At 45.4% G+C, this 17,065-nt stretch overlaps 1 protein-coding gene across 6 annotated transcripts in view; it reads left to right on the top strand.

The window, feature by feature from the left end:
• The window catches only part of MYO18B (myosin XVIIIB), a 1,127,577-nt gene that overhangs the window by 465,318 nt on the left and 645,194 nt on the right, over window positions 1-17,065 (top strand). For all 6 annotated transcript variants that reach the window (XM_063913212.1, XM_063913213.1, XM_063913208.1 and 3 more), the window contains exons 15-17: window positions 6,112-6,202; window positions 14,861-15,053; window positions 16,715-16,795. In XM_063913212.1, coding sequence (XP_063769282.1) covers window positions 6,112-6,202; window positions 14,861-15,053; window positions 16,715-16,795 — 365 coding nt within the window. The remainder of the gene's footprint in view (window positions 1-6,111; window positions 6,203-14,860; window positions 15,054-16,714; window positions 16,796-17,065) is intronic.

Raw genomic sequence — 17,065 nt, 5'->3', positions numbered from 1 at the left:
ATGTGATGGCAGTAAGGTACATAAACCGACAGGGCAGAACAAAAAGCAGAGCAGCAATGTCAGAGGTGTCAAGAATTCTCCTATGGGATGAAAAACATGCTGTGGTGTTGCTGGCGGTCTTCATTCCAGGAGTAGACAACTGGGAAGCAGACTTCCACAGCAGACACAACCTACACCCGGGGGAGTGGGGCCTTCACCTGGAGGTGTTCCGGTGGTTGATACGTCAGTGGGCATATCCACAGATCGATTTGTTGGCCTCTTGACTCAACAAGAAACTCAAGCGGTATTGTTCCAGGTCGAGAGACCCACAAACAGCGGTGGTAGATGCTCTGACAACTCCGTGGGTCTACCAGGGTCTCTGATCCCAAGAATTCTAAAGAGAATAAAAAAGGAAAAGGTTCAAGCATTGCTCATTGCTCCAGACTGGCCTCGAAGGGCCTGGTACGCGGATCTTCTCGAGATGCTGATTGACGATCCATGGCCTCTACTTCTGCGCGCGGATCTTCTGCAACAGGAAGCCAGGAAGGGGGTAACGTCTAAACATTACCAACGTATCTGGAAGAAATATGTCTCTTGGTGTGAGAGCAGACAATATTCTGTGGTGGAATTTCCTCTGGGACGTTTCCTGCTCTTTCTGCAGTTGGGAGTGGATGTGGGCCTATGTCTAGGCTCCATTAAAGTCTAGATTTCGGCCTTGTCTATTTACAGTACTTTAAGAAACAATTGGCTTCTCTCCCTGAGGTCCAGACGTTCTTGAAAGGTGTTCTGCACATCCAACCTCCCTTTGTGCCTCCCACGGAACCTTGGGATCTCAATTTGGTGCTGAAGTTCCTCCAATTGGACTGCTTTGAACCGTTACAGGAGGTAGACGTAAAGTACCTTGCATGGAAGACCATCACACTGTTAGCCTTGGCTTCAGCAAGACATGTGTCGGAGTTGGGGGCATTGTCTTACAAGAGCCCCTACTTAATTTTCCATGAGAACAGAGCTGAACTCAGGACTCGTCAGCAATTTCTTCCTAAGGTGGTGTCCGCATTTCACATCAACCATCCTATTGTGGTTCCGGTTGTTACAGACACCTCTGCTACTTCAAAGTCTTTGTATGTTGTGAGGGCTTTGAAGGTGTATGTAAAGAGAACAGCTCGTCACAGGAAATTAGACCCGCTGTTCGTTCTCTATGATTCCAATAAAATTGGGAGTCCTGCTTCAAAGCAGATCAGGCTCACTATCATACATGCTGATTCCATGGCAGGCTTGCCGGTTCCAAAATCTGTACAGGCCCACTCTGCTTGGTCGGTGAGTTCTTCTTGGACGGCTGGCCAGGGTGTCTCGGCTTTACAGCTCTGCCGAGCAGCTACTTGGTCAGGTTCTAACACGTTTGCTAGGTTTTACAAGTTCGATACTTTGGCCTCTGAGGACCTTCAGTTTGGTCAATCAGTTCTGCAGGAACCTCAGCACTCTCCCACCCGGTTTGGGAGCTTTGGTACTACCCCATGGTAGTAAATGTATTCCCAGTATCCCCTAGGACGTAAGAGAAAATAGGATTTTAACTACCTTCCAATAAATCCTTTTCTCATAGTCCGTAGGGGATACTGGGCACCCACTGTTTCCGATTTTCAAGTTTGGTTAGCATGGCTTTCCTCTTGTTCTGTGTGTGCTGGTTCGTAATCTCACCAATTTCCTTATCTATCCTTCTCTCAAAGTATGTCCGTCTCCTCAGGCACAGTTTCCTAGACTGAGTCTGGTAGAAGGGGCATAGAGGGAGGAGCCAGCGCACACTATCAATTTCTTTAAGTGCCCATGTCTCCTAGTGAACCCGTCTATACCCCATGGTACTAAATGGATTCCCAGTATCCCCTATGGACTGCGAGAAAAGTATTTACCGGTAGGTAATTAAAGTCCTATTTTTAGACTTAAGCCCTAGTTATAGGCTAATTAATTTTTCTGGGCTACAGTGCAATCTGTAAATTTTCATATTACTAATAAAGGCATCCAGTTATTTCAGTAAAATCAGTACAAGTTGCTTCAATCTTGATGCAGTTAATTTTTAAAGTGTGCATATTGCCAGAATTGTACTGCAAATTTGCTGACAATTGGCAAAATTGGGCACAAACTTAAGCAACAATTTCACAATGCAATGGGCATAGCTCATATGAGTCTTTGTCATAATGTCCTTGTTACAGATATCTTTGCTAGGAGTTATATTAGGTTCCCAGATGAGTTTAACTCTGTCCATGGGATGTTTGGCCTGGGACCTTTGATATTTGTGCTCTAATGATCAGCAGTCTTATTATTCAGATATCTGCCAAGCAGAGAACCCAGAATAGTCTCCAGGCTGATCTAAGGTGAACAGTTTCCTAGCAACCAGCCCAGGTGTACAGATCGTCTTCTGCCAAGATTTCAAATGTTTGAGCATAGAAATTGGCATTGTATAAAGACCATTTGGCTGGATTATACTCTATCTTCTGCTGTTTTTCTTCTCTATGTTAGAACTAATTTTGGCCCACAGATATGATTACTAGGTTTAGCATATTAGCTGCAAATCTCCTTTGCAGTACATCTAGTTCTACATCCTGTTAAAAATGACACAATATATCCTCAGCCTTCAAAATTAATTTACATAAACCAATTTAAATCCTAAAATAATACTTGTCTACAAATATGTATCTTGTTGTGCAAATGTTTCCTTTTATGTTGCCTTCCTATAGCCTGCTATCACTATATTTAAAAAGTAAATTTTTAAAGCATTTTTATAGATAAAGATACATTCCTAATAAAACAAAAGCACAATTGAACACTTTTTGCACAGTGTCTATAACGTCTTGCTTGTACTTACCCCTTTGTACTTGTACTTACCCCTTTGATCACAGGATTTAATAGAAGGATCCAAGCTGTTATAGGGTGGTTTTCCATGTTGTTGGATCATGCCATTTATGCCAAAACAATGTACCCTATCTGTATGTTTTGTTTTTAGTGTTCTATAATAGACCTTGTTGGACTTGCTACTATAGCTGACATGGTTTAACAGTTAAAGGTCTTGTCGAAAACAGGGCTCCATCTCTGGTTGCACAGATTACTACTTGCAGGGTTACACACTTTTTAGTTGATTGGATTAACACTTTAGTATAATAGTTTAATAGAGGAGAGGGGGGCCCTGTACAGACTTTGGTTGGGCCCCCTCCTCTGTGCGGCGCAGTAGTCTCCGGCATCGTGCCAGAGTCTGCTGCGCATGCGCAGGTTTGCGTAAACATGGTGCCCGCCATGTTCCGGTTACCAAATAAACTACTGGGCATGCGTGGCGACCATTTTGGCTGCGATTTTTGCCGTGGCTGCAGCGCCCGATGCTGGACTCCGGAGAGATAAATTCTGGATTAAAATATGACATTGCACCCATTATAGAAATGCCAATGAATAGTTTTACTTTCTAAGGTGAACTTTGGGCCTGATTTCAGATTTGTAAACAAAGCAAAAAAAGTAACTTTGTGTCTAGAACAAAGTATGTTGCCATACATAGGGAACAAATGCATTTATGTTTTTCTGTGCAAGGTAAATACTGGTGCTTTTGCATGTAACCCACAAATGTTAGGCAGCTTTATTTTTACACTAAAATTTAGATTTCAGTTTGAACACATCACACCCAAATCTAAATCTGTCTGAACATATTACATCTGCTCCACCTCCTTGCAAATCTGAATCTGATCCTGTTGGTGGATTGATGGTCCAGCACCTCTTTTAATCCAGACACATCAGGCACTGGGAAGGAATTAGGCTGCAAGGGAGGGGGGAGAGTTGGTCAGCGAGAGGGCTCAGTCAGGCTGTGAGAGGGCTCAGTCAGGCTGTGAGAGGGCTCAGTCAGGCTGCGAGAGGGCTCAGTCAGGCTGCGAGAGGGCTCAGTCAGGCTGTGAGAGGGCTCAGTCAGGCTGCGAGAGGGCTCAGTTAGGCTGCGAGAGGGCTCAGTCAGGCTGCAGGACAGCTCAGTTAGGCTGTGGGAGGGCTCCGTTAGGCTGCAGGGTACAGTTAGGTAGCATGGGGAGTCAGGCACCGAGAGGTTTAAGTGCAGCGGGGTGGTGGTGCTTCGGCTGCAGGAGGACTTAGTTAGGCTTTGGGAGGGAGACAGGCTATGGGAGGTTTAGAATTAGGGGGTGGGGGTGATAGGGTAAACTGTCGGTATGCTGCTGTATGTACCATCGATAATCTGTCAATATGGATATTCCGGCACAGTGTTGGAACCAAGGGTGCCGGATTATCAGTGTTGTACCTGTATCCCAGTTTGAGAGAATATACTCTACTGGCAGGAAAAAGTTATGTTAGCATTGACATAAGGATTTTATAGTGGTAAGGGGCTGTATATGCTGTCATCATGGGCTATTATGGAGGTATTGGGCTCTTATGTCATATGTATACTGTCATCATGGGTGCTCTATGCTAACCATGGTACTGCATATATGGTTGGTGTTTAGAACTGTGGGCCTAATTCAGGCTGGAACGCTGCAGCAGCAACATTTGCAGTATGATTCCTGATGTAGTGTGCGCACGCGCAGAAGCCGCACTGCGCGTGTGCACAAAGTGAGATGCGACGGCATCTCACTTGTGTGATCGCCTCTGCCTGATTGACAAGCAGAGGCGGTCGAGGGGCAGGAGGGGGTGTGTTGGCGGCATTGGGGGGGCGTGGTCCAGACTCAGGTGTGTCTAGACCATTTGCGGGGCGTCCCAAAACATGGCGGGTAGCTTTCGCAGGGAGCAACTAGACAGATGCAAAAGTATTGCTGCTGTTCGATGCTTTAGCTTGTCTGCGGGGGAAGGGACGTGCTGGGTATCACCTCGCGTGTCAGAGATTTTAATCTATGATCAGCTCAGAATCACCGTCAGTATTTGGTGGTCATGGGGCTGCATGTTCAGATCATAGGTGGCTATGAGGCTACATATTTTTATTGCAGGAACTTTTGGTCTCCTGTACACAGTAACTATTTTGACCCTACCATTCATACTAATTATTTACTTTTCTAACATACTGTGCACTATGAATATGCTTTTATTCCGTACCACACATTTATCATTAGTACGTTAAATGACACCTGAACTCAAAATGTGAAATGTTTAGAATGTATATGAAGCATGAAGTATTCAGTGTTACTCTGTCACATATTACAAACCGTTCAAACCACGTCCCAAATTTCTATCCCAATATGATCAAAGACCACTCATTAAAGGTTCAGCACACTGTGTAGACCTTTGCAGAAATACACCCTCTCCTACTTCAATGTACACAGCACTGTTTGCCGCAGGGCTTTCATGACACTCAGCTGTCAGGTATGTACACATCTTGTAATGTGGCCTATATTTCTATGTACACAGGTATATGTTCCAATTCTTATTAGTTATCTTCCAGTTGCAGAAACCTGGGGGGGATGGGGGGGAGTCTCCTACAGCTTAGGCTAATTAATTCAGGCCAAGGTGCTGCAAGTGGATATTAAACACGAAAAACAGGTTCAGATCTTTGTGTACTGAATAAAATAGAATGTGACAGCTCACATTGTGCTAAAACAGAATATTCAGGTTGTAGTAGAGTCTGGGGATTTAGGATGTGACAGCATGAGAAGGGACAAGAATGGACAATAAGATAGAGGGATGAATGGAAGATAAGGGGAGAGAGAGACATCATTATACAAAAGGCACTACCTAAGAAAATATCTGCTTGCTATTATTAGAATGTGTTTCTTGTGTCTCTATCTTTACTCTCATTGTCATTAACACATATCTCCATTATTTATCATTTATAATGTACTTCAATGCAAATTATTCATTTTGGGGATCATTTGAAGTAAAATACAAATACTGGTTAAATATAAGTCACTCACTTAAGAACTGGGAAAGGTCAGCCAATGTTAATGATCTGCAAGAAGATGCTAATGGATAGTGGGCACATCAGTTTGTTTAATGATAAATGATTCAGCAGATATTTTGTTCAGAAATACAGTAAACTGTTGCATCCTTTCTCTTGTATATTGTCTGAATTTGGCAATTTCTTTGAAAGCAAACGTTTCATTGACCCAGTATGCTAGAGTGATTTAGCTTCTAGGAAAAGTTTAATTCTGTATTTATTTGTCTCAGGGCCCAAAATGAGCGGAGTGGAATGTGTGGAAGGAATGGCCGCCGGACTGTACGAAGAGCTTTTTGCAGCTATTGTCTCCCTTATTAATAGGTATATTGTCTACATATTAATATAATTCAATGCATATTATTATTTCTTTTAAAAATATTCACCATTATAAATCTCTTCACTATTGATCGTCTTTACGTATGATAAATATCAGAAATTTCCACTTCAAGGAAGCACTGAAATTGGTCTATGTGCAAATCACCACAGGACTCTGGAGAGCTGCCGAAGTGTGACTTTACTAAGTGCAGTCATGCTAAACCATGGCTGCAGAGACACTGTAACACTTCCAGTATAAAAAACACTTACTGTATAACAAGTTGATGGCAATGATGCCATTCACATTCAGCATAGGTTATGACATACACAGCGGCGTAACTACTGATGGTGCAGGGGGTGCAGCTGCTGTGGGGCCCCCGGCTGCTTCCAGGGCCCACTGCTCCACCCTGCACCCAGTCACGGGCTGTCTCTGAGGACCGCCACTCCCCCTTCAACCCCCAACCATGGGTGAATGTCCGCCACCGATAGGAGCCTCCTGCAGCCAAAGAGGATGTGGCAATGGTGTGAGAAGGCCCTACCTGGCAGGATCATCCAAGCACCAACAGCAGATCAGTAGTGCCGCGGTTTGCGGTCATTTAGGGACGGGGCCTAATGCCATGCAGCCCCACCCCATCAGAGACCTCTGCATGTCTGCTGTAGCTGGCACTGTATCTCCTGCTCGCTCCCCTCTCTCTCATTAATTCCACTCTCTCCCTGACACTCTCTCTTGCTACACTCTCTCTCCATGACAATGTCTCTCCCTCACCCCATTCCTGACACTCTCCTTGATAATTTCTCTCTCTGACACAGTGTCTCCCTCTCTCTCCCTGACACTGTCTCTCTCTCTCCCTGACACTCTCTCTCTCCCTTTCTCTCTCTTTAGCACTGTCTCTCCCGCTCTCATGCCCTTACACTGTCTCTCCCTGGCACTGTCTCTCTCCCTACCTCTCTTTCTCCCTGACACTATCTCTCTCTCCCTCTCTTCCCTGACACACTCTCCATGATATGGTCTCTCTCCCTCTCTCTCTCTCTGACACTATCTCTTTCTCACTGACACTCTCCCGCTGACACTGTCTATCTACCCGTCTCTCTCTGTCACTATCTCTCTCTCTCCCTGGCACCACCTCTCCCTCTCTCCCTGATACTGTCTCTCTCCCTCCCTGACACTGTCTCTCTCTCCCGCTGACACTGTCTGTCTACCTCTCTCTCTCCCTGACACTTTCTCTCTCTCTCGGACACTGTCTATCTTTCTCCCTGGCACTCTCTCTCTCCCTGATACTGTCTCTCTCTCTCTGGAACTGTTTCTCCATCCCTCCCTCTCTCTCTGCCTGGCACTGTCTCTCTCTCCCTCCCTGACAGTGTGTTTGTATCTTTCTTTTTCGTTTTCTCTCTCCCTGTCTTTCTCTTCCTGACACTCTCATTTTCTCTTGCTTCCCTTCTCTTTTGCTCTCCCTCCCTGACACACTCTCTCCCTCGGACACCTTCTCTCTCCCTGATGCCCTCTCACTCTCTCTTCCCCTCTCACCCCTTTTTCTATCTGTCCCTGATTCTCTCTCTCTCTCTCTTCTCCTCTCACCCCTTTTTCTGTCTCTCTCTGACCCCCTTCTCTCCCTTTCTTTCTTGATCCTTTCTCTTTCTCTCCCCCTGACACCCTCGTCTCTCTCTCTCTCACTCCCCTATTTCTCTATCTCCTGCTCCCCTAAGGGGAATTGTAGTGACAATGGTGTGGGGGAGGGGTGCCCCTTTCAAGATTTTACTATGGGGCCCTCAAAGTTCTAGTTATGCCCCTGGACATACAGCATGCATCTGCAAGCACCATCAATAACATCTATACTATAATATTTATTCTGAAATTCTACAACATAAAATTTACAGTATTAGCTTTGTAGCTAAAAAAAACCCTATTTGATTATTACAATATTTATATAAATCGCTTTAAAACACTGCAAGCAGTAAAATACAGTAACTGTCACAGCTTGTGTCTACAGTAAAATGAGGAAAATTATTATTCTTCCAAAGCCACTTTCAGAATTTGCTAAATATACTGCACAAGTTACTCAATTATAGGGTTCATTGGGGGTGATTCCGAGTTGTTCGCTCGCTAGCTGCTTTTAGCAGCATTGCACACGCTAGGCCGCCGCCCTCTGGGAGTGTATCTTAGCTTAGCAGAATTGCGAAGGAAAGATTAGCAGAATTGCGAATAGAAATTTCTTAGCAGTTTCTGAGTAGCTTGAGACTTACTCACAAATAGCGATCAGTTCAGTAAGTTTCGTTCCTGGTTTGACGTCACAAATACGCCCAGCGTTCGGCCAGCCACTCCCCCGTTTCTCCAGACACTCCTGCGTTTTTCCCTGACACGCCTGCGTTTTTCTGCACACTCCCAGAAAACGGCCAGTTTCCGCCCAGAAACACCCACTTCCTGTCAATCACACTCCGATCACTTCAACGATGAAAAATCTTCGTTCGGGCGTGAGTAAATCTACTAAGTTTTGTGTTAAAATACTAACCGCATGCGCACTGCGAACCATGCGCATGCGCATTTTAGCCTTAATCGTTCCGTTGCGAAAATCGGCTACGAGCGAACAACTCGGAATGACCCCCATTGTGCACTTCGGTGTGGTGTAAGGAAAGTATTCATCAGTCACATAAAAGCTCAAAAGTTTGACTTCCCCCTTAAGGCAGAGGTGTGCAGTGTTGTAACTCAAACAGTGATATAACTTTGTACTCAGGGGCAAACGCAGGATTTCTGTAGCGGTGTTTACAAATATTTGAGAGCAGTTGTTGCCAGCCCATGAAGGATGCATAATTACCATGTAACAAGCTATAGTCTGCAGTTTATGTAATACAGTACAGTACTTCAGACATATGCAGGCAAAGCGATCACGGTAAGCCACTTACCAGATTCTCTTGCTGGTGCAATGATTGAGCACTCAGATCTACAGTACAGACACTCTCAGCAGACTAGATAGGAAAATCTGCTGGTACTGGACATATGCAGCAGCTTGCAGCTTCCTTTCACCCTTTATACTGCACCCTTTTCCAGGCAACTGGAACGGGGGGGTTTGCCTATCGTACTATGGGGGTCATTCAGAGTTGATTGTAGCTGTGCTAAATTTAGCACCGCTATGATCATCTTCCCTGACATGCGGGGGGACGCCCAACACAGGGCTAGTCCGCCCCGCATGTCAGTCCGCCCCCCCCCCCCCTTCCTGCACAAGTACAAAAGCTTTTGTACTTGTGGAGTAACTCCCAGCCAGCGCAGCTCCTGCGGCTCGCCGGGAGTTGATCGTCGCTGCCCCTGGTCGCAGCGGCTGCGTGTGACATCACGCAGCCGTTGCGGCCTGCCCCCTGCACGGTCCGGCCATGCCTGCGTTGGCCGGACTGCGCCTCCATAACGGCGGCCAAACACTGCCGTGCCGCCCCCTCCCGCCCGGCGACTGCCTCTGCCTGTCAATCAGGCAGAGGCGGTCGCAGGGAAACGACGGCATTCGGCCGTCCGGCATGCACTGGTGCTCTACGGCACCGGCGCATGTGCAATTACAACCCGATCGCTGCGCTGAGATAAACTGCAGCGAGCGATCAGGTCGGAATGACCCCCTATGTACGAACTTTCAGTCCAAACCAGTGCATACTGTAGTCATAGCACTAATCAAATAATTGTAAGGCAGCACACTACGTGAACTGAAGTTTACCTGCTCAAAGAGGTGCAGTTATTTTACAAATGACATAATAAACATGATCATTCCTTTGAGGTGACTAGTCCAAATAATCATGGTAATCTCAAGGGTTTTGGATCAGGGTCGGATTAAGGTTTGTTGGGGCCCCTGGGCAACAAACGTATGGGGGCCCCATATCAGTATACTGTAATTATTAATGCAGCAGTGCGCTCTGTGCCGGCCCCACCCCATGAGCATATGACATCATGATAAGGGGGCAGCCCGCCAGCACTGGAAGGATGGCACTGCCTTAATTCTGATTTTATATATTCTTGTTGTCACTAGTATATGATTTAAGATCTGTAACTTCTTTGCTTGTTGTCTTTATATAAAGTATTATATTTAAAGTGTTCTGTAGCTTTTATCCTTGTGAACTAAAGTTCTTAAATCACTACAAGTAATGTAGCCAAGTATGGAAAAATTGGCTGGATTGCAGAGTACCATTGCTGTACTTTGGTCTAGGGTATGCGGGTACGGAGATGTCGGTTGCTTCCAGATGGCTGTTAGGAGGGGTTTTGCTGGTTTGCACCTATGGTTTGCTATGACCTTATATGTGTAATGTATGATGGTCCCCCTACACCATGCCTGAGCTATAGCTGTGACTGAGGTGGAGGAATGGCTATGGCCAATGTTTAAGCTGTGTCCAGCCCTGGCTCCTCTGTTTCCATCATTCCCTCTCCTCACACAGCAGCAGTGTCAGTCAGTCTGTGTGCTAAGGGGAGATGGGAGCTGGCCGCGGACATGAACCTGATGTGCTGTGAGGTGGATACCATCTAGAGAGTGCACCTGGACAGCAACCTACTGATTGAGCAGGTGCGGAAGACCATGGTGAAGACAGAGGAGAACTGCTGCCGCCAACAGACACACAGGTCAATGAGCGTCGCAGTGGCAGCTGTACAAGAAACAGCTGAGCCACTGAAGAGAACTGGAGTGCAGACAGCAAAATGCTATTCTGCCCTCCACTACTTGTGGTCACTGTGTGGGATCCTCTATGTGTCGGGGCCCTGAGGTGACCGCCCCTGCTGCCCTACCCATAATCCGTCCCTGTTTTGGATTATAGTAAAATCATGAAGTCTAGTGAAATCAACAGTTTTAGTCTAATGAACTCTACCCTGCCCTGAAAAGCCATCTCTTATCCTAGTGAAAAATAACATTTTAATTTACTGTGGTATTGTTTATTTTAGCATTTAATGTAAATCCCATGAACTTTTAGGCTGGAATTTTCTATTTATTCATGACACTTGTTTTTTAACATTGTGGACCTGACTCGGGTCAGGCACAAAGTGCGTATATTCATAGCAGCCAGATTTAATACCTTAAGCTAATGTTAGTATTATTCATACAGCTTTATACATAAGGTTACACCACCCACTGGTTTTCTGCCTGCAGTCGCAGCTCTCAGCATTAGTATTGGCACTTACTGTAGCCCTATACTGGGTGAAAAAGATTCCTCAGAAACAGGCATCCCTTCCTTATACACATCCCTGAAACTGGCTACACATCCACAACACGCCAATGACAGTTCGACGAGATGCATCTTTTACATGCATTTGGAATGTAGATGCCCAGTTGATGTCCAGAAATGCACATTTCTTGTATCTGAGTAAACCAGCCACAAGTGCAGTCTACTAATTGTGGGATGTGCAGTCAGCTGATCGTGGGATGGGCAGTCTACTAATTGTTGTCACAACTGAGGGCTGGTGCTGACCAGGGGGAAGCCTCAGTTGTAGGGGCTGAGGTATACATACCTCCCAACTGTCCCGATTTTCGCGGGACAGTCACGTTTTTTGGGGACTGTCCCGCTGTCCCACCAGCGGGCCGCAGTGTCCCGCGGTGGGGGGGGGGGGGGGCAGTTGGGAGTCTCTGGTGAATAGACGCTGTGCGCATGCGCACAGCGTCTATTCACTGGATTCAGAGGGAGAGGGGGAGCATGCCAGCAGCTCACAGAGCGCTGGGCATGCCCCCTCAGTGATGAAAACGGGGCGTGGCTCGCGATTGCGGGCTCTCCCGTGAAGCCACGCCCCCTTTTTCTTAGATCACGCCCCTTTTTCGGGAGCGCGCGCGGTAACTGTAAAGTTGGGAGGTATGGGTATATGTGTACCTGGGAGGCAGTACAGGGTTCTTGGACATGCAGGGAACCTTTAGAACAAATGCCTGAAGGCGTGACCAAGACATTTTTGTAAAAAGTATAAAGAGTTTATTAAACACAATTCAGAGGAATACTGATGACTTGGTACTGGTAATAGGAAACACAGTTCAGAGGAATACTGATGATAGGACACCGATGGTGACTTGGGATCGATGACAGAGCACCGATGGTGACTTGGGATCGATGACAGAGCACCGATGGTGACTTGGGATCGATGACAGAGCACCGATGGTGACTTGGGATCGATGATGGAGCACCGATGGTGACTTGGGATCGATGACGGAGCACCGATGGTTACTGGAGACCGATGGCGGAACACAGATGGTTACTGGAAACCGATTGCAGAACACCGATGGTTACTGGAGATTGATGGTGGAACACCGATGGTTACTGGCAGGGCAGAGCACCGCTGGAAGCTGGAAGCCGGTGTCGGGTAACTGACAGTCACAGGGTGCAATGATGAGACACTGCAGAGTCAGGCTGTACTGCAGAGAAAGTCCATGGGAGAACTGCACACTGGAATCACTGAAGACAATTGAAGCACTGACCTCTTTCCACCCCAGGAACAGGATATTTATACCTGCTGGGAAGCAGGGATTGGCTGGCTGATTAAGCAGAGTCTAGAGTGCAGCTGCTGGATAATTAGGCTGAGACCAGAGTGCAGCTGATAGGCTGAAAGGTAACATGTGACTAGGAACACATGGCTGCGCCCATGTTAGCTTTTGGAGGGAAAGATTGTTTGTAACTTGCATGTGAAACTTAACCCTGATGCTGCCAGAATCACAGTAAAGAGATTTGAGACAATGAGATGCAGCGTACTGCACACAGACAGTGCAGATGGAATCCAGGCTTGGAACACTGGGACAGTCTCAGGAGGCATTTGGAAGGTAAATACTGATAAGGAATTACCTGGATCGTGACAGCTGTGGGAAGTGCAGTCTGCTGATCTTGGGATGTGCATTGTGCAGTCTACTGATCTTGGGATGTGCAGTCTGCTGATCGTGGGATGTGCAGTCTGCTTATCTTGGGATGTATAGTCTGCTGATCGTGGGATGTGCAGTCTGCTGATCGTGGGATGTGCAGTCTGCTGATCGTGGGTTGTGCAGTCTACTTATTGTGGGTTGTGCATTCTGCTGATCGTGGGATGTGGAGTCTGCTGATCTTGGGATGTGCAGTCTGCTGATCTTGGGATGTGTAGTCTGCTAATAGTGGGATGTGCAGTCTGCTGATCGTGGGATGTGCAGTCTGCTGATCGTGGGATGTGCTGTCTGCTGATCGTGGGATGTGCAGTCTGCTGATCGTGGGTTGTGCAGTCTGCTAATAGTGGGATGTGCAGTCTGCTGATCTTGGGATGTGCAGTCTGCTGATCTTGGGATGTGCAGTCTGCTGATCTTGGGATGTGCAGTCTGCTGATCTTGGGATGTGCAGTCTGCTGATCGTGGCATGTGCAGTCTGCTGATCGTGGCATGTGCAGTCTGCTAATAGTGGGATGTGCAGTCTGCTGATCGTGGGATGTGCAGTCTGGTAATAGTGGGATGTGCAGTCTGCTGATCTTGGGATGTGCAGTCTGCTGATCTTGGGATGTGCAGTCTGCTGATCATGGCATGTGCAGTCTGCTGATCGTGGCATGTGCAGTCTGCTAATAGTGGGATGTGCAGTCTGCTGATCGTGGGATGTGCAGTCTGGTAATAGTGGGATGTGCAGTCTGCTGATCGTGGGATGTGCAGTCTGCTGATCGTGGGATGTGCAGTCTGCTGATCTTGGGATGTGCAGTCTGCTGATCGTGGCATGTGCAGTCTGCTGATCGTGGCATGTGCAGTCTGCTAATAGTGGGATGTGCAGTCTGCTGATCATGGGATGTGCAGTCTGGTAATAGTGGGATGTGCAGTCTGCTGATCTTGGGATGTGCAGTCTGCTGATCGTGGCATGTGCAGTCTGCTGATCGTGGCATGTGCAGTCTGCTAATAGTGGTATGTGCAGTCTGCTGATCGTGGGATGTGCAGTCTGCTGATCGTGGGATGTGCAGTCTGCTGATCGTGGGATGTGCAGTCTGCTGATCGTGGGATGTGCAGTCTGCTGATCGTGAGATGTGCAGTCTGCTGATCGTGGGATGTGCAGTCTGCTGATCGTGGGTTGTGCAGTCTGCTGATCGTGGGTTGTGCAGTTTACTGATCGTGGGTTGTGCAGTTTGCTGATCGTGGGTTGTGCAGTTTGCTGATCGTGGGTTGTGCAGTCTGCTTATTGTGGGTTGTGCAGTCTGCTAGTCGTGGAATGTTCCCGCTTTTGTACTTGCACCCTATAGGTTGATGTACCTATGACTGCTTTAGGCACATAGTATACACACTTGTATAAGTAGCAACTGGAACATTTTTTTTATCAGGGTTTCAAAACCTTCAAATTATGTTATTGATAATTACTGTGATGCACATTGCCTTCATTCATTTTTTTAAATATTTGCGGGACTCCTGAATGGGCCTCAATTCAGCAAATGATGAAACTGAAGACGTTCTTTCCTTAAAAGGCACTTTTGCATTTTTCTCTGTTTGTTAAACTTACTATGTAGTGAACAAAGAAATACTTAAGGATAAAAACAGGGCTCATTGATTTATATGATGTCAAATGGTCTGAGCTACTTAAGTAAATGATTGGTGATAGCATACAGGTATCATGGATTACACTGTAATAAATACAGATTATACCGAAGGCATACCATGGCTGATGTTTAAATTCCATTTGTACGCAGCGTAGGACATGAAATAGTGATCTAGTGACATTTATTCCTGATTTTCCTCTTCTAAGGTCTTTGTCCTCCAGTCTTTTAACATTGGCCTCCATTATGGTGGTGGATATTCCTGGGTTTCAGAATCCACGTCACCAGAAGAAAGAGAGGGCTGCAACATTTGAGGAGCTTTGCCATAATTACATACAGGAGCGCCTGCAGTCCTTGTCCTACAAAAGAACCTTCAGCACTCCTCTAGAGAGGTTTAGAGAGGTAAGATTAGTTGTTGCTTAAACTTTCAGGGCTAAGGGCCTAATTCAGACCTGATCACAGCAGCACATTTTTACTCTAATGGGCAAAACCATGTGCACTGCAGGGGAGGTGGGGGGTGGGGGGGCAGATATAACGTGCAGAGAGAGTTAGATTTGGGTGGGGTATGTTCAAACTGAAATCTAAATTGCAGTGTAAAAATAAAGCAGCCAGTATTACCCTGCACAGAAACAATATAAGCCACCCAAATCTAACTCTCTCTGCACATGTTACATCTGCCCCACCTACAGTGCACATGCTTTTTCCCATTTGAGAAAGATTTTGCTGCTGCGATCAGGTCTGATTTAGGCCCTAACTTGTCAAATCTGCAATGAAAATTTTAATTTATTTTAAATGTAATACCTAATCATCTGTAATAGAAAATGTCCGCACAGATACTGAATTATTTGGGTTTTGTTGTATAAAAATCTAGCTTTTGACAATAATTATCTGCTATAACTCAGCTTGTGTTTGCTGGAAAGTCCCCATTCAGTCCCCATTCCTTGTACCGCTTTGTTAATTGTTATATGTACTTTTTAGTAGCAGTTATTATGGGAAAACATCTAGGGTGACTTACATACTGACTGTGACTGTTTTACACTAACACAGGGATACATGACTTGAGCAATCATTTCCCATAAACATAAGAGATATAAGGGTATATTCAATTAGCAGCGATAACGGACTTTTCGCGTGAAAAGTCCGGTTTTCGTGCGAAAAACCGGACTTTTCCCGCGAAACGCAATTACAGCCTATTCAATTTTCCTGGAAAATTTATCGGTGATCATTTTTTCACTAATTTCACTTCACCTACTCTGAAGCAGGTGAAAAGTTGGGAAAAGTCACTATTTTAAGGTAAAAATGTTTGGATATGGTACAGAACTCCTGGGACACCCCCGCTTAATGACTAATTAGGCACGTTGAGGTTTTTAATTATTTTTAATTGGCCAATAATGACATTTTTGGGGTGAAAAAGTACAAAGTGATGGAAATTGGGGTTCAAGGTATGGGACAGGTATATTGGGGTGCTTTATGAGTGGGACAAGTGTTTTTAGGCTTGCAGATGGGAGTAATCGGTTTGTTTCCACTTTTTTTTTTTAAAGTACCCTAAAATGACCCAAATATATACTTATACCCATTTTCATGTACCCCAAATTTAATGAGAGCATTTATTTTCCTAAAAAAAAAAACTTGCGTTCTATAATTTTTTTGCATTTTTAAAAAAAATGCATATAACAGCCATTTCACACAATTTAAGTCCCCAAAAACTCTCTAATGTGATCTCTAATACACTTCTCTTCTGTTTTCTTATGTTAGTTTAGCATTTTTTGGGGTACAGGCTGATTTCCCCATTTTCATCTGCACTTTTCACTGCAAGAATTTTCAGGTGAAACCCGTTTGGAATTAAATAGGTAGAAAAATGGAGCGTTTTCGCTGCAATTTTCGCCCAATTGTCGCGAAAAATTTTCGGGTGAAAAATTTGCGGATAATTGAATACCCTAGATAGCCTGTGTAGCCATCTTCCTTTTATTGTGGGGATAACGTTGGTAGATTGGAATGTATTAAGGTTAGACTGGGTTTATTTGGGTTTTGAACTAAACATAGTTACATTTTATAATTCACAGGAAAACATTGAAGTGTGTTTTGAAATGCCTGAAGATTCTCCATTCACCACTGTATCCGTCATAGATCAGACATCATTGCAGGTAAGGAGCATATGACAATCATTTTGGCATATTTATAAAAGTTGCCTATTGAATATTAAACTTGTTTAAAAGATAGGAAACAGGTTTAAAAATCCTCTTCACTAAATTATTAAAAAGAGCAATTTGCTACTCTGTACTCATAACAGAAATGGGGATTATGAAACCAACATCGATCAGATGCATTTTTCAATTACAGACTTTATTGGGCCTCATTCACGTGCGGTTGCACCTGACCTCATCGTTGCAAAGTACCGATTTTCAGTTCTTTAC

The sequence above is a fragment of the Pseudophryne corroboree genome, chromosome 1 (genome assembly GCF_028390025.1).
Source record: "Pseudophryne corroboree isolate aPseCor3 chromosome 1, aPseCor3.hap2, whole genome shotgun sequence".
Lineage (NCBI taxonomy): Eukaryota > Metazoa > Chordata > Amphibia > Anura > Myobatrachidae > Pseudophryne > Pseudophryne corroboree.
Note: the sequence above shows the minus strand (reverse complement) of the source record. Positions and strands in the feature narration are given on the sequence as shown.